The sequence below is a fragment of the Oncorhynchus mykiss genome, chromosome 30 (genome assembly GCF_057628025.1).
Source record: "Oncorhynchus mykiss isolate SJ-2025 chromosome 30, ASM5762802v1, whole genome shotgun sequence".
Classification (NCBI taxonomy): domain Eukaryota; kingdom Metazoa; phylum Chordata; class Actinopteri; order Salmoniformes; family Salmonidae; genus Oncorhynchus; species Oncorhynchus mykiss.
This window is the reverse complement of record NC_143051.1, coordinates 2,777,528-2,804,408: the sequence shown is the minus strand read 5'-3', so window position 1 is coordinate 2,804,408 and position 26,881 is coordinate 2,777,528. Positions and strand designations below refer to the sequence as shown.

The 26,881-nt window shown below is 44.2% G+C and overlaps 2 protein-coding genes across 2 annotated transcripts; one reads left to right on the top strand and one right to left on the bottom strand.

The window, feature by feature from the left end:
* Window positions 1–685: 685 nt before the first annotated feature.
* LOC110487826 (uncharacterized) lies at window positions 686–5,481 on the bottom strand. The gene is made up of 2 exons (XM_021559742.3): window positions 5,104–5,481; window positions 686–4,567 (listed from the first exon to the last, which is right to left on the bottom strand). Exons 1-2 carry the CDS (start codon window positions 5,279–5,281, stop codon window positions 2,979–2,981), a joined length of 1,767 nt encoding a protein of 588 aa, XP_021415417.3. The 5' UTR covers window positions 5,282–5,481; the 3' UTR covers window positions 686–2,978.
* Window positions 5,482–11,352: 5,871 nt separating this feature from the next.
* On the top strand, window positions 11,353–25,120 carry LOC110487827 (uncharacterized protein C6orf62 homolog). Its single transcript, XM_036971288.2, has 5 exons — window positions 11,353–13,607; window positions 13,762–13,938; window positions 17,537–17,662; window positions 17,961–18,095; window positions 22,651–25,120. Exons 1-5 carry the CDS (start codon window positions 13,479–13,481, stop codon window positions 22,774–22,776), a joined length of 693 nt encoding a protein of 230 aa, XP_036827183.2. The 5' UTR covers window positions 11,353–13,478; the 3' UTR covers window positions 22,777–25,120.
* Window positions 25,121–26,881: the final 1,761 nt, after the last annotated feature.

Sequence of the window (26,881 nt, the reverse complement as noted above, 5' to 3'; positions counted from 1 at the left end):
CTTGTTACTGAAGAAAATGACACCAGGTTTGTAATAGGGCTTTCCTTCTTGTTACTGAAGAAAATGACACCAGGTTTGTAATAGGGCTTTCCATCTTGTTACTGAAGAAAATGACACCAGGTTTGTAATAGGGCTTTCCATCTTGTTACTGAAGAAAATGACACCAGGTTTGTAATAGGGCTTTCCATCTTGTTACTGAAGAAAATGACACCAGGTTTGTAATAGGGCTTTCCATCGTGTTACTGAAGAAAATGACACCAGGTTTGTAATAGGGCTTTCCATCGTGTTACTGAAGAAAATGACACCAAGTTTGTAATAGGGCTTTCCATCTTCTTACTGAAGAAAATGACACCAGGTTTGTAATAGGGCTTTCCATCGTGTTACTGAAGAAAATGACACCAGGTTTGTAATAGGGCTTTCCATCGTGTTACTGAAGAAAATGACACCAGGTTTGTAATAGGGCTTTCCATCTTTTTACTGAAGAAAATGACACCAGGTTTGTAATAGGGCTTTCCATCGTGTTACTGAAGAAAATGACACCAGGTTTGTAATAGGGCTTTCCATCGTGTTACTGAAGAAAATGACACCAAGTTTGTAATAGGGCTTTCCATCTTCTTACTGAAGAAAATGACACCAGGTTTGTAATAGGGCTTTCCATCGTGTTACTGAAGAAAATGACACCAGGTTTGTAATAGGGCTTTCCATCGTGTTACTGAAGAAAATGACACCAGGTTTGTAATAGGGCTTTCCATCTTTTTACTGAAGAAAATGACACCAGGTTTGTAATAGGGCTTTCCATCTTTTTACTGAAGAAAATGACACCAAGTTTGGCACATTGAACAAAAAGAGGAATAGGTAAATACATATATTAGTTTAGTTTGTGGTCACGTAAACATTACAAAGTTAAACATGTTTTCACAGTGTTAAAATTCCAGCAAATCATATTAGCCTTGGACCAATGAGTTTCCAAACCCCTCCTGGATGTGACCGTCACAACGGCTGTGGAAACGTTTCCAAACCCCTCCTGGTTGTGACCTTCACAACGGCTGTGGAAACGTTTCCAAACCCCTCCTGGATGTGACCGTCACAACGGCTGTGGAAACGTTTCCAAACCCCTCCTGGATGTGACCGTCACAACGGCTGTGGAAACGTTTCCAAACCCCTCCTGGATGTGACCGTCACAACGGCTGTGGAAACGTTTCCAAACCCCTCCTGGATGTGACCGTCACAACGGCTGTGGAAACGTTTCCAAACCCCTCCTGGATGTGACCGTCACAACGGCTGTGGAAACGTTTCCAAACCCCTCCTGGATGTGACCTTCACAACGGCTGTGGAAACATTTCCAAGCTGATACACCCATTAAAAACATTTACAAATGCAGTACCAGTCAAAAGTTTAGACACACCTACTCAATCAAGGGGTTTGTCTTTATTTTTTTACTATTTTTGTAACTGTAGAATAGTAGTGAAGACATCAGAACTATGAAATAACACATGGAATAGACAAAAAAGTGATAAACAAATTAAAATATATTTTATATTTGAGATTCTTCAAAGTGGCCACATTTTGCCTTGATGACAGCCCTGCGCACTCTTGGCATTCTCTCAACCAGCATTCAAGGCACACTTAACCAGCATGGCTACCACAGCATTCTGCAGCGATACGCCATCCCACCTGGCTTGCGCTTAGTGGGAATATAATTTGGCTTAGTGGGACTAACATTTGTTTTTCAACAGGACAATGACCCAACACACCTCCAGGCTGTGTAAGGGTTATTTGACCAAGAAGGAGAGTGATGGAGTGCTGCATCAGATGACCTGGCCTCCACAATCTCCCGACCTCAACCCAATTGAGATGGTTTGGGATGAGTTGGACCGCAGAGTGAAGGAAAAGCAGCCAAAAAGTGCTCAGCATATGTGGGAACTCCTTCAAGACTTTTGGAAAAGCATTCCAGGTGAAGCTGGTTGAGAGAATGCCAAGAGTGTGCAAAGCTGTCATCAAGGCAAAGGGTGGCTATTTTGAAGAATCTCAAATATAAAACATATTTTGATTTGTTTATCACTTTTTTTGGTTACTACATGATTCCATGTGTTATTTCATAGTTGTGATGTCGTCATTATTATTCTACAATGTAGAAAATAGTAAAAATAAAGAAAAACCCTGGAATGAGTAGGTGTCCAGATTTCTCGTACTGTTCATACTGTATGTATGTATACTGCCTTTCAAAAGTTTGGGGTCACTTAGAAATGTCATTGTTTTTGAAACAAAATCAAATGTTTTGTCCATTAAAATAACATCAAATTGATCAGAAATACAGTGAAGAAATTGTTAATGTTGTAAATGAATATTGTAGCAGGAAACGGCAGATTTTTTATGGAACATCTACATAGGAGTACAGAGGCCCATTATCAGCAACCATCACTCCTGTGTTCCAATGGCACGTTGTGTTAGCTAATCCAAGTCTATCATTTTAAAAGGCTAGTTGATCCTTAGAAAACCCTTTAGCAGTTATGTTAGTTGCTATGAAACTGTTGTCCTGATTAAAGAAGCAATAAAACTGGCCTTCTTTAGACTAGTTGAGTATCTGGAGCATCAGCATTTGTGTGTTCGATTACAGGCTCAAAATGGCCAGAAACAAAGACCTTTCTTCTGAAACTCGTCAGTCTATTCTTGTTCTGAGAAATGAAGGCTATTCCATGCGAGAAATTGCCAATAAACTGGAGAATTTCTAAATGACCCCAAACTTTTAAAAGGTAGTATGTACGTGTATATATATATATATATATATATATATATCTGTTGTGTCAGATGAGTTGCACATCTATTGTTGAACCTTAATCAAGGTGTTAGAGTATACCATATATTCCTTCATAGATTCTATGTCCTAACGGTTGTTCTACATCTGCCACCAAAAAGACACTATAAAGCCACAATGGTGTAATGATGTTCTTCTGGTTCTGGTTTGACAGACACGTCATTTAAAGGCCACCGTCGTAATGGTGAATCGTGTTCAAGTGATATTTAAGACTAGCAAAACCTGTAAAGCATCTCCCACACAGTTTACAGCGGTAGGGTTTCTCTCCGGTGTGAATCCGCTGGTGAACTTTCAGGTTGCCTTGGGTGCTGAAGCCCCGTCCACACACAGTGCACGTGAAAGGTCTCTCCCCTGTGTGAACCAGCTTATGTCTGGCCAGATGGTAAGTGTCTTTAAAGCATTTGCCACACTCTATGCAACCATATGGCTTCTCCTCCGTGTGAGTTGACTGGTGCTGTTCAAGGTGTTCCCTCTGGTCGAAGCCTTTCCCACAGTCCTTACACTGGTAGGATTTCTCCCCTGTGTGGAACAGCGTGTGTTTGGTCAGGTATTGCTTGGTAGGGAAGCCTTTGTCACATTCTTTGCATTGGAATAGTTTCTCTCCAGTGTGAATCCTCAAGTGCACCTTCATATATCCCTTAGATCGGAAGCATTTACCACATTCTCTGCATTTGAACGGTCTCTCGCCTGTGTGAGTGCGCATGTGTAGTTTCAGATTATGATTGTAAGGGAAACACTTGCCACAAACATGACAAGTAGGTTTGGCTGCAGGTTGAAGTTGAGGAGTGGGCATCCCTTTAGTGAAGGTTTGCCGGTGAGCAGTAGGCCTAGGTTTTGGTTCAGTGAGGGTTTGCCGGTGAGCAGTAGGCCTAGGTTTTGGTTCAGTGAGGGTTTGAGGGTGAGCACTGGGCCTGGGTTTTGGTTCAGTGAGGGTTTGAGGGTGAGCACTGTGCCAAGGTTTTGGGTCAGTGAAGATTTGAGGGTGAGCACCGGGCCAAGGTTTTGGTTCAGTGAGGGTTTGAGGGTGAGCATTGTGCCAAGCTTTTGATTCAGTGTGGGTTTGAGAGTGAGGAGTAGTTCTCTCTTTAGTGTGGGTTTGAGAGTGAGGAGTAGTTCTCTCTTTAGTGTGGGTTTGCACGTGGACTGTCAGATTTTCTTTTGAGTCCAAGACTCCTTCACACACACCACAACGGTATTGTTCAGCATGCTTTGTGTGTGTTCTTTGCACATGGTTAACTAAAAAACCCATACGAACAAAAGTCCTCCCACACAGCTTGCAGCAATAAGGAGAAGCATCTTCAACAACGCTTGTTCCTTTCTTCGCCTGTTTTCTTTGTGATTTCCGTGGCTTTGACCCCGGCGGTAGCTCCATGCTCTCGCCATCGGTGTCCCTCCCACTGTTTTCACTCTGAGCTGCAGGACTGGATGGTTCTGATACTATGTAGTCTATATAGTCTTCATCACCGGGCTCTGTCTGTATCCCTCCAGTTGTGTTATTGAATGGCGAACCTCCGTCTCTACTCCCCACAGTGTGGGATGCATGACGTGTGTTCACGCCCTCACAGTCACTCACCACACAGACAGTTATGAAGTCTTTGGTATCAGACTCTTGAAGCAGCTCTTCCTCCTGTTCATCTTTAATCTGTGTGGGCTCTGGGACCTGCTGCCCCATACGGGGACACTCTTGTTCACAGTGCTGCTGCTCAGGGGGAACCTCCTCTTTAGAGACTGTGAAGGTGAGCTGTTGGGGGTCTAAATTAGAACAAAGAAGATAAATACAAAAATTAAGTAGTGTTATCATTAAATATATAGTTAGACGTTTGTAATCTAAAATTATACCCATAGTTCTCATAAACACGAGCAGTTGCTGTTTACATAGCTTGCTACATGTTTAGCAAACTAGCTAGCTACTTTACGGTGGGATACATTCATCAAGTTGTGCTAGCATAGTTAGCATGGCTAGCATAGCTAGAATAGTTAGCATGGCAGGCATAGCTAGAATAGTTAGCATGGCAGGCATAGCTAGAATAGTTAGCATGGCAGGCATAGCTAGAATAGTTAGCATGGCAGGCATAGCTAGAATAGTTAGCATGGCTAGAATAGTTAGCATGGCTAGAATAGTTAGCATAGCTAGCTAACGTTAGGTAGATAGTAAATTAGCTAGCTATCTAGCCAAGTTGCGACTGGTGAATGGATGTGAATCGGTTGTCGATAATACTAAGGGAGAGAGGCAGGCCATCATTATCTCATTCCTTATCAGATTGATATAGCTAGCTAGGGCAACATACCTAAGTGTAAATGTGGTTTGAAATCCAGCATCAGTCGTAACCGTTCGTTGTCCTCCTTGTAACGGGAGATTTCGTCCTGATAGTCTGTTATCGTTCTCTCTACTGCCGATGTTATCTCCCTCGCCGCCGCAGTCAGCCGTTCACTGAGATACGCGTTGAACAACTCCAGTTTAGACATTTTGAGATTTTATTTATTTTTTTATTAAAACGTTATGAAATTCGATAGCTTTAAGTTGTTCTTCTGCTCAATGTGATGTGATTTTATTCCCTTGTTGTGCCCATTGATGTATATAAAATAACTGTAGACCGCATTTCGAAGATGAACGACCAGCATCTTCCACTTCCGCTACTCGTTTGCGTAGTCTCTTACGTAATCACGTTTCACAGTGGCCACGTCCCTCAACTGGGTTATGAACTCAGAATCTGCCTTTGGCTTCCAGTCAAATTAGACTCAAATTTGACTTGTTAAAGTCTTGCTCATACTCTTATTAAATGAAATACCATGACTGTCTTCTCTTTAGGTTTGGTTTGCTGAGCTAGATGCTGGTAGGCTATAGCCCCCGATAGGCCAACAGCCCAACATCTAATTTCAGGGAAAAGTCCACAATGGAACTAATATTAAATGTGGGTAATGATACATTTGCGATAGAGCTGTGAGCACAATCACAATTGATATCAACTAAATTCAATCAACTAAACATGTTCCTTAGTAATTGCATAATAACACAAGGCTACAACAACAAAATGAGTTACAGGCTATATTTATTATATCCGTTTCCCAGCACCACACAAGTGGCACAAATTAATTTGCAATGACTCCAGTCATATTGTCATTTCAATATACATTTATTGTATCAAACGTATAGGCTACAGTAGTCTACAATGGCCTATAAATGAATAGAATACCTGATCGATTATTCTATTATTCTACACATGTAATGTCAGTTCCATTGGGTCTTTTCCCCATCTAAAAGAACCACACAAAGGAGTTCCAGAACTTTCATTTCAACTGATCATAAAGCGCTTCTCTTGATACCCTGTTCTTAAAGCAGTCAACATTAGAATGCAGTTTCAAACCAACTCCAAGCAAATGTATTGTATGTAATGAGTTCTAGTTGCGCCCAGTCGTATTCCACTGCTTTGACTCCGTTATTTATTGATCTGCATCAGTTCTTATCAAATGGGGTTGGAAATGCAGTAGGTCTCTCCATAATGACTCAGCAACAGTCTGCCTCACTGCCATAACAGGCAGGAATATGTATGTCACCCACCTGATAGGGCCTGTGATTGGCTGACCACCTAGTCCCTAAAACAGAGGTGTGATGTGCCCCACTGCACAGGGTGAGAAAAATGGTCAGAGTGGGGTGTTCTCTCATTTGTGTCTAGAAGTAGCTAGCAAGCTAGCCAATTAGCTTGGGTGCTAGAACTGTTGGATCAACCCTACTCCTCGGCCATAGTGTCCAGTGTGTCATAGTGTCCTCGGCCATAGTGTCCAGTGTGTCATAGTGTCCTCGGTCATAGTGTCCAGTGTGTCATAGTGTCCTCGGCCATAGTGTCCAGTGTGTCATAGTGTCCTCGGCCATAGTGTCCAGTGTGTCATAGTGTCCTCGGCCATAGTGTCCAGTGTGCACTCTGAATTTACAAAGGGAAAACCTGACAACACTCTGAATTGATGAATGCCCACAGCGCACTCTGGCATCTCCACATTGACTTTACGAACACACAGGGCATCATTTGATAGAATGTTTCCAAAATGGAAATGATTGTGTGTCGGTCCGGACCATGCGATTCACAACCCATCTATCTACCTACCTCATCCCCATACTGTATTTATTTATCTTGCTTCTTTGCACCCCAGTATCTCTACTTGCACATTCATCTTCTGCACATCTACCATTCCAGTGTTTAATTGCTATTTTGTAATTACTTCGCCACCGTGGCCTATTTATTCCCTTATCTTACCTCATTTGCACTCACTGTATATAGACTTTTTGTTTTCTTTTGTTCTACTGTAATATTGACTGTATGTTTGTTTATTCCATGTGTAACTCTGTGTTGTTGTTTGTGTCGCACTGCTTTGCTTTATCTTGGCCAGGTCGCAGTTGTAAATGAGAACTTGCTCTCAACCAGCCTACCTGGTTAAATAAAGGTGTTCTCAACCAGCCTACCTGGTTAAATAAAGGTGTTCTCAACCAGCCTACCTGGTTAAATAAAGGTGTTCTCAACCAGCCTACCTGGTTAAATAAAGGTGTTCTCAACTAGCCTACCTGGTTAAATAAAGGTGTTCTCAACTAGCCTACCTGGTTAAATAAAGGTGTTCTCAACTAGCCTACCTGGTTAAATAAAGGTGTTCTCAACCAGCCTACCTGGTTAAATAAAGGTGTTCTCAACCAGCCTACCTGGTTAAATAAAGGTGTTCTCAACTAGCCTACCTGGTTAAATAAAGGTGTTCTCAACCAGCCTACCTGGTTAAATAAAGGTGTTCTCAACTAGCCTACCTGGTTAAATAAAGGTGTTCTCAACTAGCCTACCTGGTTAAATAAAGGTGTTCTCAACTAGCCTACCTGGTTAAATAAAGGTGTTCTCAACTAGCCTACCTGGTTAAATAAAGGTGTTCTCAACTAGTCTACCTGGTTAAATAAAGGTGTTCTCAACCAGCCTACCTGGTTAAATAAAGGTGTTCTCAACTAGCCTACCTGGTTAAATAAAGGTGTTCTCAACTGGCCTACCTGGTTAAATAAAGGTGTTCTCAACCAGCCTACCTGGTTAAATAAAGGTGTTCTCAACTGGCCTACCTGGTTAAATAAAGGTGTTCTCAACTAGCCTACCTGGTTAAATAAAGGTGTTCTCAACTAGCCTACCTGGTTAAATAAAGGTGTTCTCAACTGGCCTACCTGGTTAAATAAAGGTGTTCTCAACTGGCCTACCTGGTTAAATAAAGGTGTTCTCAACTAGCCTACCTGGTTAAATAAAGGTGTTCTCAACTAGCCTACCTGGTTAAATAAAGGTGTTCTCAACTAGCCTACCTGGTTAAATAAAGGTGTTCTCAACTGGCCTACCTGGTTAAATAAAGGTGTTCTCAACTAGCCTACCTGGTTAAATAAAGGTGTTCTCAACTAGCCTACCTGGTTAAATAAAGGTATTCTCAACTAGCCTACCTGGTTAAATAAAGGTGTTCTCAACTAGCCTACCTGGTTAAATAAAGGTGTTCTCAACTAGCCTACCTGGTTAAATAAAGGTGTTCTCAACTGGCCTACCTGGTTAAATAAAGGTGTTCTCAACTAGCCTACCTGGTTAAATAAAGGTGTTCTCAACTGGCCTACCTGGTTAAATAAAGGTGTTCTCAACCAGCCTACCTGGTTAAATAAAGGTGTTCTCAACTAGCCTACCTGGTTAAATAAAGGTGTTCTCAACTGGCCTACCTGGTTAAATAAAGGTGTTCTCAACCAGCCTACCTGGTTAAATAAAGGTGTTCTCAACTAGCCTACCTGGTTAAATAAAGGTGTTCTCAACTGGCCTACCTGGTTAAATAAAGGTGTTCTCAACTAGCCTCCCTGGTTAAATAAAGGTGTTCTCAACTAGCCTCCCTGGTTAAATAAAGGTGTTCTCAACTGGCCTACCTGGTTAAATAAAGGTGTTCTCAACTAGTCTACCTGGTTAAATAAAGGTGTTCTCAACTAGCCTACCTGGTTAAATAAAGGTGTTCTCAACTAGCCTACCTGGTTAAATAAAGGTGTTCTCAACTAGCCTCCCTGGTTAAATAAAGGTGTTCTCAACTAGCCTACCTGGTTAAATAAAGGTGTTCTCAACTAGCCTACCTGGTTAAATAAAGGTGTTCTCAACCAGCCTACCTGGTTAAATAAAGGTGTTCTCAACTAGCCTACCTGGTTAAATAAAGGTGTTCTCAACCAGCCTACCTGGTTAAATAAAGGTGTTCTCAACCTGCCTACCTGGTTAAATAAAGGTGTTCTCAACTAGCCTACCTGGTTAAATAAAGGTGTTCTCAACCTGCCTACCTGGTTAAATAAAGGTGTTCTCAACTAGCCTACCTGGTTAAATAAAGGTGTTCTCAACTAGTCTACCTGGTTAAATAAAGGTGTTCTCAACTAGTCTACCTGGTTAAATAAAGGTGTTCTCAACTAGCCTACCTGGTTAAATAAAGGTGTTCTCAACCTGCCTACCTGGTTAAATAAAGGTGTTCTCAACTAGCCTACCTGGTTAAATAAAGGTGTTCTCAACTAGCCTACCTGGTTAAATAAAGGTGTTCTCAACTAGCCTCCCTGGTTAAATAAAGGTGTTCTCAACTAGCCTACCTGGTTAAATAAAGGTGTTCTCAACTAGCCTACCTGGTTAAATAAAGGTGTTCTCAACTAGCCTCCCTGGTTAAATAAAGGTGTTCTCAACTAGCCTACCTGGTTAAATAAAGGTGTTCTCAACTAGCCTACCTGGTTAAATAAAGGTGTTCTCAACCAGCCTACCTGGTTAAATAAAGGTGTTCTCAACTAGCCTACCTGGTTAAATAAAGGTGTTCTCAACCAGCCTACCTGGTTAAATAAAGGTGTTCTCAACCTGCCTACCTGGTTAAATAAAGGTGTTCTCAACTAGCCTACCTGGTTAAATAAAGGTGTTCTCAACCTGCCTACCTGGTTAAATAAAGGTGTTCTCAACTAGCCTACCTGGTTAAATAAAGGTGTTCTCAACTAGTCTACCTGGTTAAATAAAGGTGTTCTCAACCTGCCTACCTGGTTAAATAAAGGTGTTCTCAACTAGCCTACCTGGTTAAATAAAGGTGTTCTCAACTAGTCTACCTGGTTAAATAAAGGTGTTCTCAACTAGTCTACCTGGTTAAATAAAGGTGTTCTCAACTAGCCTACCTGGTTAAATAAAGGTGTTCTCAACTAGCCTACCTGGTTAAATAAAGGTGTTCTCAACTAGTCTACCTGGTTAAATAAAGGTGTTCTCAACTAGTCTACCTGGTTAAATAAAGGTGTTCTCAACCTGCCTACCTGGTTAAATAAAGGTGTTCTCAACTAGCCTACCTGGTTAAATAAAGGTGTTCTCAACTAGTCTACCTGGTTAAATAAAGGTGTTCTCAACTAGTCTACCTGGTTAAATAAAGGTGTTCTCAACTAGCCTACCTGGTTAAATAAAGGTGTTCTCAACTAGCCTACCTGGTTAAATAAAGGTGTTCTCAACTAGTCTACCTGGTTAAATAAAGGTGTTCTCAACTAGCCTACCTGGTTAAATAAAGGTGTTCTCAACTAGCCTACCTGGTTAAATAAAGGTGTTCTCAACTAGCCTACCTGGTTAAATAAAGGTGTTCTCAACTAGCCTACCTGGTTAAATAAAGGTGTTCTCAACTAGCCTACCTGGTTAAATAAAGGTGTTCTCAACTAGTCTACCTGGTTAAATAAAGGTGTTCTCAACCAGCCTACCTGGTTAAATAAAGGAGAAATAAAAAATAACAACACTGTTTCACAACTCCCTCCCTACAGTTCTCAAAAATTGAATATACATTTATTTTAGGCAACAGTCATATACAACAAAATACACAATGTGGACCCAGAGGATATTACTTGAAAGTATGAATTAAAACACTTATTTCCAAAGTGGTCCTCAATAGTAAAAACAATAACACACATAATGATTAAAAGACAAGACAAAATTACACACAACCATAAACACATTCATTTATATTGGCATCCTAAAAATAGACACTATTCACTGCACGTCTGCCTAACCTTAAAAATCAACGATATTAATTTCACATTAAAACAATGTATTAACTGCACATCATACCGATCCTTCAAAACAACGCCCCTGACCAGCAGTAGGGGGCACAAGAGGCAGTGGAGTGGTTTCTGTTAGACAACCTTGTTCAAATGAAAGAACTTTGCCTGCTTTTTAAAGCTATTTGTACTTTTTAATACTCCAGACCTTACCGATGGTCCTTCCCTAGTACTCATCATTACTCCAGGTCTTACTAATGACCATTGTGAGTGTACCAGTCTGAGTTTGAGCTTCTAAACCCATTTATATTCATTATTTTTTTTCTATGCTTGTAAACAACTTTTAAGCATTACAAAACTTATAATTGATCAAATAAAACTCACGTAGTCAAATATGCCATTAATCTTAAAAAAATAAAATAATTGTCGACCAAATTCGACATCCTCTCATTATCAAACCTCCATATAAAAAGTCCTTGCTTGAAACAACGAAAAGACGCCACCTGCTGGAGGGAGATATATTCTCCGCGGTGTTGGGCCTCTCTCTCTCCGTCTCCGGTAATATCTCTGTGTGGCTGTCTGACGCAGTTCAGACATTTTGGGTAGATTATTCAACCACACCGGGCCGAAGACTAACAAGAAACTGAACAAAAGACGTTTTTTACAACAACAACAACAAACATCGTTCAATATGGGTCCACCAGGAGACAACCCACGTCGCGTGTCCTCTGAAAGAACGGAGGATTTCAGTTGGTTTGTCCATTTATCTTGACATGGCATGCAAAGGGTTAGTTTTGGTGGCTGTGACGACTGAAGAGAAAACGCAGATAAATAGCTAACACCTCCCCACAAAAATCAGCGTGTGAAAGATATTTATGACTGCGTTTATTGGTGTCGGGTAAATAAAATCAAGTTGGTTCTCTCGACGGGAATCCTTAACATCATGATGATATTGGAAGGAAATGTTCATGTAAAATGACAGGATACAACAGTTAAATCTGTTCCGATATTAAATAGCAAACCAGTCGGAAATGTAAAATGGTTAGATGTCTCTCAGCTGGCTGGCTAACCGCACCACATACAGGCCTCAATTACTCCAAGTAACAAACATATATGATGTAGCTAACTAGTTAATCCACTAACTAGTTAGTGTATGCATACTATATAACTCATGTTATCTAGTCAGCTAAAAAAAATACTGCCGTCACGATGAGTATAGACAAAGGCAAGGCTCCAAGCCAGTTCAATGGAAGTAAACGAGGCACCAGGCCAGTTCAATGGCAGTAAACGAGGCGCCAGTTCAATGGAAGTAAACGAGGCACCAGGCCAGTTCAATGGCAGTAAACGAGGCGCCAGTTCAATGGCAGTAAACGAGGCGCCAGTTCAATGGAAGTAAACGAGGCACCAGGCCAGTTCAATGGCAGTAAACGAGGCCCCGGGCCAGTTCAATGGAAGTAAACGAGGCACCAGGCCAGTTCAATGGAAGTAAACGAGGCCCCGGGCCAGTTCAATGGCAGTAAACAAGGCCCCGGGCCAGTTCAATGGCAGTAAACAAGGCCCCAGGCCAGTTCAATGGAAGTAAACGAGGCCCCAGGCCAGTTCAATAGCAGTAAACGAGGCCCCAGGCCAGTTCAATAGCAGTAAACAAGGCCCCGGGCCAGTTCAATGGCAGTAAACAAGGCCCCGGGCCAGTTCAATGGAAGTAAACGAGGCCCCGGGCCAGTTCAATGGCAGTAAACAAGGCCCCGGGCCCGTTCAATAGCAGTAAACAAGGCCCCAGGCCAGTTCAATGGAAGTAAACGAGGCCCCAGGCCAGTTCAATAGCAGTAAACGAGGCCCCAGGCCAGTTCAATAGCAGTAAACAAGGCCCCAGGCCAGTTCAATGGCAGTAAACAAAGCCCCGGGCCAGTTCAATGGCAGTAAACAAGGCCCCAGGCCAGTTCAATGGCAGTAAACAAGGCCCCGGGCCCGTTCAATAGCAGTAAACGACGCCAAGGCCCCGGAGATGTCAGGTTATTTTGGTAAACGTCAATGTTGTAAACTCAAACCTGGTGCCAACATCTGGTGTTACTTTCCATGATGGTTGTCTGTACCCCCCCAGTCTGCCAGTATTACGCTCATAACGCGTCAGTCATGGACGAAGCTTTGAGTTTGACAAGACGACAGTATGAATTGTGTCTGCTAGTTGTGAGTAGTAGCCTTGTATTTCAGTAGTGAGAAGTAGTGTTGGTATGTTTCTTGTTGTTGAAATAGCTATTCTTTCTGTTAGTAGTTTGTTGTCATTAACAGGAAGGAGAAAGGTGCACCTAAATACGATTTGTTCATGTTATCACTAGGCCAATGACGTGTTGAATTAAAGTTTAATTTGGCCTGTATTCGAATGTCATGCTTTTAATCACATGGCTTCTTGAATAACTCATGAAACAAATGCAGCGAAATATTAAGAACCCCTTCCACCCATGTACAACTTTCATAGTTTGATATTTCATGAATTCCCCCTTCAGTTAGTAGGCATTTCAAAAGAGAATAATTTGATTTCTCGTTTCTGAAAGGGATGGTAGCTACATCTCAAAAGCAAAATAGACAACTCGAAAGTATAGGCAAAATATTCTGTAAAAGAGAAGACACTAGCATCAAAATCTAATAATGGGAGACCCAATCTCGAGAAGAAACCAAACTAGGAATCGACTCCGTGCTCAGATTCAGAAGAAAAGGGAATCTTTGGCTGACCAGTTTGACTTCAAGATCTACATAGCCTTTGTTTTCAAAGACAAAGTAAGTATTATAGAGAAGTACCCTATGGACCCTGCCCAAAAGTAGTGCACTACATAGGGAATAGGGTGCCATAGGGCCCTGCCCAAAAGTAGTGCACTATAGAAGAAGTCTGCATTGTTATTCTCATCCATTCCCTCTCTTTCTGCTCCTTCAGAAGAAGAAGTCTGCACTGTTCGAGGTAGCTGAAGTGGTACCAGTGATGACCAACAACTATGAAGACAATATCCTGAAAGGTGTGCAGGCTTCCAGCTACTCCCTCCAGAGTTCCATGGAACTTCTGCAGAAAGATGTCGTGCAGTTGCACGCCCCACGCTACCAATCAATGCGCAGGGTAAGTCAAAAACTGCATTCCTTCCATTGGGATAACCTAAAAACCACACCCACAGAGAGAGTTGGGCATTCCTCCTTATTGTTGTTAAGGAAATGTCAACAATGAAGGTTCCTAATTTCTACCTAGTATGACTCACACTGGAGCCTTTCAGCTAGCAGGCCCACACTGGGGCCTTTCAGCTAGCAGGCCCACACTGGGGCCTTTCAGCTAGTATGGCCCACACTGGGGCCTTTCAGCTAGTAGACTCACACTGGAGCCTTTCAGCCAGCAGGCCCACACTAGGGCCTTTCAGCTAGTAGACCCACACTGGGGCCTGTCAGCCAGCGGACCCACACTGGGGCCTTTCAGCCAGCGGGCCCACACTGGAGCCTTTCAGCTAGTAGACCCACACTGGGGCCTTTCAGCTAGTAGACCCACACTGGGGCCTGTCAGCCAGCGGACCCACACTGGGGCCTTTCAGCCAGCGGGCCCACACTGGAGCCTTTCAGCTAGTAGACCCACACTGGGGCCTGTCAGCCAGCAGACTCACACTGGAGCCTTTCAGCTAGTAGACCCACACTGGGGCCTTTCAGCCAGCGGGCCCACACTGGAGCCTTTCAGCTAGTAGACCCACACTGGGGCCTTTCAGCTAGTATGGCCCACACTGGGGCCTTTCAGCCAGCAGACCCACACTGGGGCCTTTCAGCCAGCAGACCCACACTGGAGCCTTTCAGCCAGCAGACCCACACTGGGGCCTTTCAGCCAGCGGGCCCACACTGGGGCCTTTCAGCTAGCAGGCCCACACTGGGGCCTTTCAGCTAGCAGGCCCACACTGGGGCCTTTCAGCTAGTATGGCCCACACTAGGGCCTTTCAGCTAGCAGGCCCACACTGGGGCCTTTCAGCTAGTAGACCCACACTGGGGCCTGTCAGCCAGCAGGCCCACACTGGAGCCTTTCAGCTAGCAGGCCCACACTGGGGCCTTTCAGCTAGCAGGCCCACACTGGGGCCTTTCAGCTAGTATGGCCCACACTGGAGCCTTTCAGCTAGCAGGCCCACACTGGGGCCTTTCAGCTAGTAGACCCACACTGGGGCCTGTCAGCCAGCAGGCCCACACTGGGGCCTTTCAGCTAGTATGGCCCACACTGGGGCCTTTCAGCTAGTATGGCCCACACTGGAGCCTTTCAGCTAGCAGACCCACACTGGGGCCTTTCAGCTAGCAGGCCCACACTGGGGCCTTTCAGCTAGCAGGCCCACACTGGGGCCTTTCAGCTAGCAGGCCCACACTGGGGCCTTTCAGCTAGTAGACCCACACTAGGGCCTTTCAGCTAGCAGGCCCACACTGGGGCCTTTCAGCTAGTAGACCCACACTGGGGCCTGTCAGCCAGCAGACCCACACTGGTGCCTTTCAGCTAGCAGGCCCACACTGGGGCCTTTCAGCTAGTAGACCCACACTGGGGCCTGTCAGCCAGCAGACCCACACTGGTGCCTTTCAGCCAGCGGGCCCACACTGGAGCCTTTCAGCTAGTAGACCCACACTGGGGCCTTTCAGCCAGCGGGCCCACACTGGAGCCTTTCAGCTAGCAGGCCCACATTAGGGCCTTTCAGCTAGTATGGCCCACACTGGGGCCTATCAGCTAGCAGGCCCACACTGGGGCCTTTCTGCTAGTATGGCCCACACTGGGGCCTTTCTGCTAGTAGACCCACACTGGGGCCTTTCAGCTAGCAGGCCCACACTGGGGCCTTTCAGCCAGCAGACCCACACTGGGGCCTTTCAGCCAGCGGGCCCACACTGGAGCCTTTCAGCTAGTAGACCCACACTGGGGCCTTTCAGCTAGTATGGCCCACACTGGGGCCTTTCAGCTAGTATGGCCCACACTGGGGCCTTTCAGCTAGCAGGCCCACACTGGAGCCTTTCAGCTAGCGGGCCCACACTGGAGCCTTTCAGCTAGCGGGCCCACACTGGAGCCTTTCAGCTAGCAGACCCACACTGGGGCCTTTCAGCTAGCGGGCCCACACTGGAGCCTTTCAGCTAGCGGGCCCACACTGGAGCCTTTCAGCTAGCGGGCCCACACTGGAGCCTTTCAGCTAGCAGACCCACACTGGGGCCTTTCAGCTAGCGGGCCCACACTGGAGCCTTTCAGCTAGCAGGCCCACATTGTCCATTGTCCTTGGGTAAACACTGACAGTGACCTGTTGTTTATTGATGCCCACAGACATAATGTGTTGTTTATTGATGCCCACAGACATAATGTGTTGTTTATTGATGCACACAGACATAATGTGTTGTTTATTGATGCACACAGACATAATGTGTTGTTTATTGATGCACACAGACATAATGTGTTGTTTATTGATGCCCACAGACATAATGTGTTGTTTATTGATGCACACAGACATAATGTGTTGTTTATTGATGCCCACAGATATAATGTGTTGTTTATTGATGCTCACAGACATAATGTGTTGTTTATTGATGCTCACAGACATAATGTGTTGTTTATTGATGCCCACAGACATAATGTGTTGTTTATTGATGCCCACAGACATAATGTGTTGTTTATTGATGCCCACAGACATAATGTGTTGTTTATTGATGCCCACAGACATAATGTGTTGTTTATTGATGCTCACAGACATAATGTGTTGTTTATTGATGCACACAGACATAATGTGTTGTTTATTGATGCCCACAGACATAATGTGTTGTTTATTGATGCTCACAGACATAATGTGTTGTTTATTGATGCTCACAGACATAATGTGTTGTTTATTGATGCTCACAGACATAATGTGTTGTTTATTGATGCTCACAGACATAATGTGTTGTTTATTGATGCTCACAGACATAATGTGTTGTTTATTGATGCCCACAGACATAATGTGTTGTTTATTGATGCCCACAGACATAATGTGTTGTTTATTGATGCCCACAGACATAATGTGTTGTTTATTGATGCCCACAGACATAATGTGTTGTTTATTGATGCTCACAGACATAATGTGTTGTTTATTGATGCACACAGACATAATGTGTTGTTTATTGATGCCCACAGACATAATGTGTTGTTTATTGATGCCCACAGACATAATGTGTTGTTTATTGATGCCCACAGACATAATGTGTTGTTTATTGATGCTCACAGACATAATGTGTTGTTTATTGATGCACACAGACATAATGTGTTGTTTATTGATGCACACAGACATAATGTGTTGTTTATTGATGCTCACAGACATAATGTGTTGTTTATTGATGCCCACAGACATAATGTGTTGTTTATTGATGCTCACAGACATAATGTGTTGTTTATTGATGCACACAGACATAATGTGTTGTTTATTGATGCACACAGACATAATGTGTTGTTTATTGATGCTCACAGACATAATGTGTTGTTTATTGATGCCCACAGACATAATGTGTTGTTTATTGATGCTCACAGACATAATGTGTTGTTTATTGATGCACACAGACATAATGTGTTGTTTATTGATGCCCACAGACATAATGTGTTGTTTATTGATGCCCACAGACATAATGTGTTGTTTATTGATGCTCACAGACATAATGTGTTGTTTATTGACTGTCTCGTTCCTCGGTTGTTGTTGTTGTTGCAGGATGTCATAGGATGCACCCAGGAGATGGACTTCATCCTGTGGCCGCGCAACGACATAGAGAAGATAGTCTGTCTCTTGTTCTCTAGATGGAAGGGGGCTGAGAACGAACCCTTCAGGCCTGTTCAGGTAAAACGTTTAGCTTCCTTCACCAAATGGCTACACACCTGGGTCCTATTCACTAGATCACACTGTAGGAAAAAGGTTTGAGAGAGAGTGTTTATTGGATAAAATCAGGTAGTCCTTCCCTGTTTTGGTTTATTAGCTGTTTTGTGTGTTCCTCGTGAATATGCCCCTGAAATCAAATTATATTCAACTAATATTCTGTACTGTTCCGTTGATGTCACGGTGAACGTAGTGGAGCCTATTGAACTTGAGCTGTTTTTACAAAGTGTTGTATCCCATATCCTGTTTTGTTTATCCACAGGCCAAGTTTGAGTTTCATCATGGAGACTACGAGAAGCAGTTGTTGCATGCTGTCGGCCGGAGGGACAAGGCTGGAATGGTTATGAACAACCCAACTCAGTCGGTCTTCCTCTTTATGGACCGACAGCTCTTACAGGTCAGTCCGTTCACACAGCACCGCTGAGCTTACCACCCACGGGGCTCTGGTCAATAGGGTGTATCTTTCGACCAATAGGCAAAATGATAATTGTGTAGATACTCCTATAAGAACCAATGGTCCATCCCTCACCGTCAAAAGTTGTTACGAGTTTTAACCCTTTGTAGGAGAACGCTGTTCATTGGCTACAGCTCAGCGTTCAACACCATACTGCCCTCACAGCTCATCACTACGCTAAGGACCCTGGGACTAAACCCAATCTAAATCAATGGAGGCCAGAGGAAAAAGTGGTCCAAAAAATCTGGAAAATGGCATTGAGTTGTGCTGTGGCACCGGCGCACTGAGTGTATACTGAGCGTACACTGAGCGTACACTGAGCGTTTTTATTTTCAAAGCCTTTTACATTTCATTCCGTGTGTTAATTTGTCTTTTTGCGTCCTCGGGGAAACAACTCAGACCACCACAACGTGAAGTCGATGCTAGAAAGCGGCTCTGTCAAGACCTCAGTGATAATTATCCGATGTATTACGTTGCGAAATCCTACTTTTGGGATATAACGTGTTTTTACGATGACCACTATCATTCCTGTCCCTCAAGAACTTCTAATGCTTCATGCCGATGACTAACTTCCTGTCACTTCTGTAATCAGGAAGTACTTTGAGAGACACCCTAGATCCACTCCCAATTTGCATACTGTTCCCAACAGATTCACAGATGATGCAATCTCTATTGCACTCCACACTGCCCTTTCCCACCTGGACAGAAGGAACACCTATGTGAGAATGCTGTTCATTGACTACAGCTCAGCGTTTAACACCATAGTACCCTCAAAGCTTATCACTAAGCTAAGGATCCTGGGACTGAACATCTCCCTCTGCAATTGGATCCTGGACTTCCTGACGGGCCGCCCCCCAGGAGGTAAGGATAGGTAACAACACATATGCCACCCTGACCCTCAACTGGGGGGCCCCTTAGTCCCCTCCTGTACTCTGTTCACCCACAATTGCGTGGCCATGCACGATTACAACACCATCAAGATTGCTGACGACATGACGATGGTAGGCCTGATCACCTGCCACAATGTGTCAGCTGACAGGGAGGAGGTCCGTGACCTGGCAGTGTGGTGCCAGAACAACCATCTCTCCTTTAAAGTAGTCGAAACACACGCAGTTGTAAAGAACGCCGGATGTTCTTCCCCCTCAGGAGGTTGAAAAAGTTTAACTACCCAAGCCATAGACTGTTCTCTCTCTGCTTCCACAAGCAGTACCGGTGCCAACAGACTCTTGAACAGCTTCCATCCCTAACCAGTAAGACAGATTAAATAGCTAACCAAATAGCTACAAGGACTATCTGAGTCTATTTGACTATTCTCTGTCTCTATGCACACAAACACTCACTCCATCATCTGATCACTCACACAAACACTCACTCCATCATCTCCATCGTCTGATCACTCACATAAACACTCACTCCATCATCTGATCACTCACACACAGTGGTGGAAAAAGTACCCAATTGTCATTCTTGAGTAAAAGCGAAGAGAACTTATTTACATACAGTTGAAGTCTGAAGTTTACATCCACTTAGGTTGGAGTCATTAAAACTAGATTTTCAACCACTCCACACATTTCATGTTAACAAACTATAGTTTTGGTAAGTCGGTTAGGAGATCTACTTTGTGCATGACACACGTCATTTTTCCAACTATTGTTTACAGACAGATTATTTCACTTATAATTCACTGAATCACAATTCCAGTGGGTTAGAAGTTTACATACACTAAGTTGACTGTGCCTTTAAACAGCTTGGAAAATTCCAGAAAATGATGTCATGGCTTTAGGAGCTTCTGATAGGCTAATTGACATCATTTTAGTCAATTGGAGGTGTACCTGTGGATGTATTTCAAGGCCTACCTTCAAACTCAGTGCCTCTTTGCGTTACATCATGGGAAAATCAAAAGAAATCAGCCAAGACCTCAGAAAACAAAGTGTAGACCTCCACAAGTCTGGTTCATCCTTGGGAGCCATTGTTAAATGCTTGAAGGTACCATGTTCATCTGTACAAACAATAGTACGCAAGTATAAACACCATGAGACCACGCAGCCGTCATACCGCTCAGGAAGGAGACGCGTTCTGTCTCCTAGAGATGAACGTACTTTGGTACGAAAAGTGCAAATCAATTCCAGAACAACAGCAAAGGACCTTTTGAAGATGCTGGAGGAAACAGGTACAAAGGTATCTATATCCACAGTAAAACGAGTCCTATATATCGATATAACCTGAAAGGCCGCTTAGCAAGGAAGAAGCCACTGCTCCAAAACCGCCATAAAAAAGCCAGACTACGGTTTGCAACTGCACGTGGGAACAAAGATTGTACTTTTTGGAGAAATGTCCTCTGGTCTGATGACACAAAAATATAATTGTTTGATCATAATGACCATCGTTATGTTTGGAGGAAAAAGGGGGATGCTATGTAGGGAATAGGGTGCCATCTGTTTAGGGAATAGGGTGCCATCTTTTTGGGACGTAGAGAAGCAGACAGACCACTCATTTGTGTTTTCATGTGTGTTTGTGTCTGACTTCAGACTCCCCCTTAATTCAAACATAATGCCACTCAACCAAGTGCAGCCACACAATGGCTTTGGGGAAGCTAATAGCCAATTGAGTTGTAGTACTCCGTTGGGAGCCATTGATTCAATGAGGTGATCATTCAGACAATGTTGCTAAACCACGGCGTAGTACCTTTTTTATTTCTACAGGGTTAGACAGTTGCTCCAGGAGACGTGTAGCTCCAGGCGACGTGTAGCTCCAGGAGACGTGTAGCTCCAGGAGACGTGTAGCTCCAGGAGACGTGTAGCTCCAGGAGACGTGTAGCTCCAGGAGACGTGTAGCTCCAGGAGACGTGTAGCTCCAGGAGACGTGTAGCTCCAGGAGACGTGTAGCTCCAGGAGACGTGTAGCTCCAGGAGACGTGTAGCTCCAGGCGACGTGTAGCTCCAGGCGACGTGTAGCTCCAGGCGACGTGTAGCTCCAGGCGACGTGTAGCTCCAGGAGACGTGTAGCTCCAGGAGACGTGTAGCTTCAGGAGACGTGTAGCTCCAGGCGACGTGTAGACGTGTAGCTCCAGGAGACGTGTAGCTCCAGGAGACGTGTAGCTCATGGAGACGTGTAGCTCCAGGCGACGTGTAGACGTGTAGCTCCAGGCGACGTGTAGCTCCAGGAGACGTGTAGCTCCAGGAGACGTGTAGCTCCAGGAGACGTGTAGCTCCAGGAGACGTGTAGCTCCAGGAGACGTGTAGCTCCAGGAGACGTGTAGCTCCAGGAGACGTGTAGCTCCAGGAGACGTGTAGCTCCAGGAGACGTGTAGCTCCAGGAGACGTGTAGCTCCAGGAGACGTGTAGCTCCAGGCGACGTGTAGCTCCAGGCGACGTGTAGCTCCAGGCGACGTGTAGCTCCAGGCGACGTGTAGCTCCAGGAGACGTGTAGCTCCAGGAGACGTGTAGCTTCAGGAGACGTGTAGCTCCAGGCGACGTGTAGACGTGTAGCTCCAGGAGACGTGTAGCTCCAGGAGACGTGTAGCTCATGGAGACGTGTAGCTCCAGGCGACGTGTAGACGTGTAGCTCCAGGCGACGTGTAGCTCCAGGAGACGTGTAGCTCCAGGAGACGTGTAGCTCCAGGCGACGTGTAGCTCCAGGAGACGTGTAGCTCCAGGAGACGTGTAGCTCCAGGAGACGTGTAGCTCCAGGCGACGTGTAGCTCCAGGCGACGTGTAGCTCCAGGAGACGTGTAGCTCCAGGAGACGTGTAGCTCCAGGAGACGTGTAGCTCCAGGAGACGTGTAGCTCCAGGCGACGTGTAGCTCCAGGCGACGTGTAGCTCCAGGCGACGTGTAGCTCCAGGCGACGTGTAGCTCCAGGAGACGTGTAGCTTCAGGAGACGTGTAGCTCCAGGCGACGTGTAGACGTGTAGCTCCAGGAGACGTGTAGCTCCAGGAGACGTGTAGCTCATGGAGACGTGTAGCTCCAGGCGACGTGTAGACGTGTAGCTCCAGGCGACGTGTAGCTCATGGAGACGTGTAGCTCATGGAGACGTGTAGCTCCAGGCGACGTGTAGCTCCAGGCGACGTGTAGCTCCAGGCGACGTGTAGCTCCAGGAGACGTGTAGCTCCAGGAGACGTGTAGCTCCAGGCGACGTGTAGCTCCAGGCGACGTGTAGCTCCAGGAAACGTGTAGCTCCAGGCGACGTGTAGACGTGTAGCTCCAGGAGACGTGTAGCTCCAGGAGACGTGTAGCTCCCGGCTAACATTCCTTCTCTTTGTGGCAGACTCCCCTCAATGCTAACCTGTCACCACTGCACTAGTCACACAATGGCTTTGGTAAAGCTGAGCGCTCTAACGTAGGTGGTAGAGAATCATTCTTCCTGTCATGGGGCGATGATGTCTTACCCACAGAAATATAATGTATAAGTGGAGTTACTAATTGTTACTAGATTTTATTTCTGTGGTCTAAACTGTCTCTTCCATGTTTTCTCTTGTCATCCCTTCTCTCCCCTTTCAGACTCCTAAAACCAAGGCCACAGTTTTTAAGTTGTGCAGCCTTTGCCTGTACCTGCCCCAGGACCAGCTAACGTGCTGGGGCGTTGGCGACATCGAAGACCATCTCCTCCCGTACATGCCTGACTAGGGCCAGCCGGCCTCCATGGCTTTCACCCACAACACAAGGAAGATTGACCCACAAGCCACCGAAGCAAGTTGATGTCTCTCTCTCATCCACCACACATCCTTCCTTTTGAATAGAATTGAACTGGTGCTTGGATCTCCATTTTTGTTGTTAAACACTTGTTCATTCATTAATTTCCGTCCTCCTGAAGCACATTTGTTTTTCCTTACCAAGCTTCCTCCTCCGATCAGTTTCGGCTTGGTTTTCCCTTTTATCCTCCATCTTGTTTATTTTGAACCTACACAAACATTGATTTTGAGTGGTTGGTTATTCCCTGAAGGAACTCTTTATGTTGCTACCAAGCAGGAACAAAAGCCACACAGGCTTTCATGACGTTCAGTCTCTGCTGGACACATTGTAACCCAAAGATTGTAAAAGCTTCTGTCATTTGAAAGATGTGTTTTTAAAGAGGAAAAGATGCCCAGGGGGGTTCTAGAATGACATCTATGATGTGTTTTTAAAGAGGAAAAGATGCCCAGAGGGGTTCTAGAATGACATCTATGATGTGTTTTTAAAGAGGAAAAGATGCCCAGAGGGGTTCTAGAACGACATCTATGATGTGTTTTTAAAGAGGAAAAGATGCCCAGAGGGGTTCTAGAATGACATCTATGATGTGTTTTTAAAGAGGAAAAGATGCCCAGAGGGGTTCTAGAATGACATCTATGATGTGTTTTTAAAGAGGAAAAGATGCCCAGGGGGGTTCTAGAACGACATCTATGATGTGTTTTTAAAGAGGAAAAGATGCCATGGGGGGTTCTAGAACGACATCTATGATGTGTTTTTAAAGAGGAAAAGATGCCCAGGGGGGTTCTAGAACGACATCTATGATGTGTTTTTAAAGAGGAAAAGATGCCCAGAGGGGTTCTAGAATGACATCTATGATGTGTTTTTAAAGAGGAAAAGATGCCCAGAGGGGTTCTAGAATGACATCTATGATGTGTTTTTAAAGAGGAAAAGATGCCCAGGGGGGTTCTAGAACGACATCTATGATGTGTTTTTAAAGAGGAAAAGATGCCCAGGGGGGTTCTAGAACGACATCTATGATGTGTTTTTAAAGAGGAAAAGATGCCCAGGGGGGTTCTAGAACGACATCTATGATGTGTTTTTAAAGAGGAAAAGATGCCCAGAGGGGTTCTAGAATGACATCTATGATGTGTTTTTAAAGAGGAAAAGATGCCCAGAGGGGATCTAGAATGACATCTATGATGTGTTTTTAAAGAGGAAAAGATGCCCAGAGGGGTTCTAGAGTGACATCTATGATGTGTTTTTAAAGAGGAAAAGATGCCCAGGGGGGTTCTAGAACGACATCTATGATGTGTTTTTAAAGAGGAAAAGATGCCCAGAGGGGTTCTAGAACGACATCTATGATGTGTTTTTAAAGAGGAAAAGATGCCCAGAGGGGTTCTAGAACGACATCTATGATGTGTTTTTAAAGAGGAAAAGATGCCCAGGGGGGTTCTAGAATGACATCTATGATGTGTTTTTAAAGAGGAAAAGATGCCCAGAGGGGTTCTAGAATGACATCTATGATGTGTTTTTAACGAGGAAAAGATGCCCAGGGGGGTTCTAGAATGACATCTATGATGTGTTTTTAAAGAGGAAAAGATGCCCAGGGGGGTTCTAGAATGACATCTATGATGTGTTTTTAAAGAGGAAAAGATGCCCAGAGGGGTTCTAGAACGACATCTATGATGGGTTTTTAAAGAGGAAAAGATGCCCAGAGGGGTTCTAGAATGACATCTATGATGTGTTTTTAAAGAGGAAAAGATGCCCAGAGGGGTTCTAGAATGACATCTATGATGTGTTTTTAAAGAGGAAAAGATGCCCAGAGGGGTTCTAGAGTGACATCTATGATGTGTTTTTAAAGAGGAAAAGATGCCCAGGGGGGTTCTAGAACGACATCTATGATGTGTTTTTAAAGAGGAAAAGATGCCCAGAGGGGTTCTAGAATGACATCTATGATGTGTTTTTAAAGAGGAAAAGATGCCCAGGGGGGTTCTAGAACGACATCTATGATGTGTTTTTAAAGAGGAAAAGATGCCCAGAGGGGTTCTAGAACGACATCTATGATGTGTTTTTAAAGAGGAAAAGATGCCCAGAGGGGTTCTAGAATGACATCTATGATGTGTTTTTAAAGAGGAAAAGATGCCCAGAGGGGGTTCTAGAACGACATCTATGATGTGTTTTTAAAGAGGAAAAGATGCCCAGGGGGGGTTCTAGAACGACATCTATGATGTGTTTTTAAAGAGGAAAAGATGCCCAGAGGGGTTCTAGAACGACATCTATGATGTGTTTTTAAATAGGAAAAGATGCCCAGAGGGGTTCTAGAATGACATCTATGATGTGTTTTTAAAGAGGAAAAGATGCCCAGAGGGGGTTCTAGAACGACATCTATGATGTGTTTTTAAAGAGGAAAATATGCCCAGGGGGGGTTCTAGAACGACATCTATGATGTGTTTTTAAAGAGGAAAAGATGCCCAGAGGGGTTCTAGAACGACATCTATGATGTGTTTTTAAAGAGGAAAAGATGCCCAGAGGGGTTCTAGAACCACATCTATGATGTGTTTTTAAAGAGGAAAAGATGCCCAGGGGGGTTCTAGAACGACATCTATGATGTGTTTTTAAAGAGGAAAAGATGCCCAGAGGGGTTCTAGAACGACATCTATGATGTGTTTTTAAAGAGGAAAAGATGCCCAGAGGGGTTCTAGAATGACATCTATGATGTGTTTTTCAAGAGGAAAAGATGCCCAGAGGGGTTCTAGAACGACATCTATGATGTGTTTTTAAAGAGGAAAAGATGCCCAGAGGGGTTCTAGAACGACATCTATGATGTGTTTTTAAAGAGGAAAAGATGCCCAGAGGGGTTCTAGAACGACATCTATGATGTGTTTTTAAAGAGGAAAAGATGCCCAGAGGGGTTCTAGAACGACATCTATGATGTGTTTTTAAAGAGGAAAAGATGCCCAGAGGGGTTCTAGAACGACATCTATGATGTGTTTTTAAAGAGGAAAAGATGCCCAGGGGGGTTCTAGAACGACATCTATGATGTGTTTTTAAAGAGGAAAAGATGCCCAGAGGGGTTCTAGAATGACATCTATGATGTGTTTTTAAAGAGGAAAAGATGCCCAGAGGGGTTCTAGAACGACATATTTTTAAAGATGCATATGAACAGTATTTAAAAATCATTTGGTGTAGGTATTTCTTCTTTGTTTTCCTTTTTAAGAAGCCTCCTTAGTTTGAAGCTGGGTGTTTGTTTTGTTTTTTTAATTGATTTTGGCCGTCATTTGCATTCCTGTGAAATATTCCAGGCAGATTTTTGTTAAGAGCTGGAGTATAGATGAGAACAGTTGGGAGGGAGTTTTGAGACCAGTGTTGTGAATCGCATGGTGCGGACAGACACACAGTGTCGATGTTGGTTAGATGTTAACACGCAAGCCGTTCAAGCTACTGAAATCTGATGTTTTTTTTTCCCCCCCAAGTGGGTTGGCAAGGGTGAATGCTGGAACTGGTGTTAAAAAGATAATGTACCTAACAATGGAACAGATTGTGGAGTTGAAATGAATGTGATCGCCAGATTTATGTTCCTTAATTTGACAAACAACAGTATCCTAAGAGTACTAATTGATGCGGTGCTTATAAAATGGGTGTGTTTAAAAATAAAATAATAATAATAATGTTTTGCAAGCTTGCTTTGCCGGGGGAAATAAGGCACAGTCTGTACATTTCAAGGCAGGTCAATGTGTTCACCTGAAGGCAGGTCAATGTGTTCTCCTGAAGGCAGGTCAATGTGTTCTCCTGAAGGCAGGTCAATGTGTTCACCTGAAGGCAGGTCAATGTGTTCACCTGAAGGCAGGTCAATGTGTTCTCCTGAAGGCAGGTCAATGTGTTCTCCTGAAGGCAGGTCAATGTGTTCACCTGAAGGCAGGTCAATGTGTTCACCTGAAGGCAGGTCAACCTGAAGGCAGGTCAATGTGTTCACCTGAAGGCAGGTCAATGTGTTCTCCTGAAGGCAGGTCAATGTGTTCTCCTGAAGGCAGGTCAATGTGTTCACCTGAAGGCAGGTCAATGT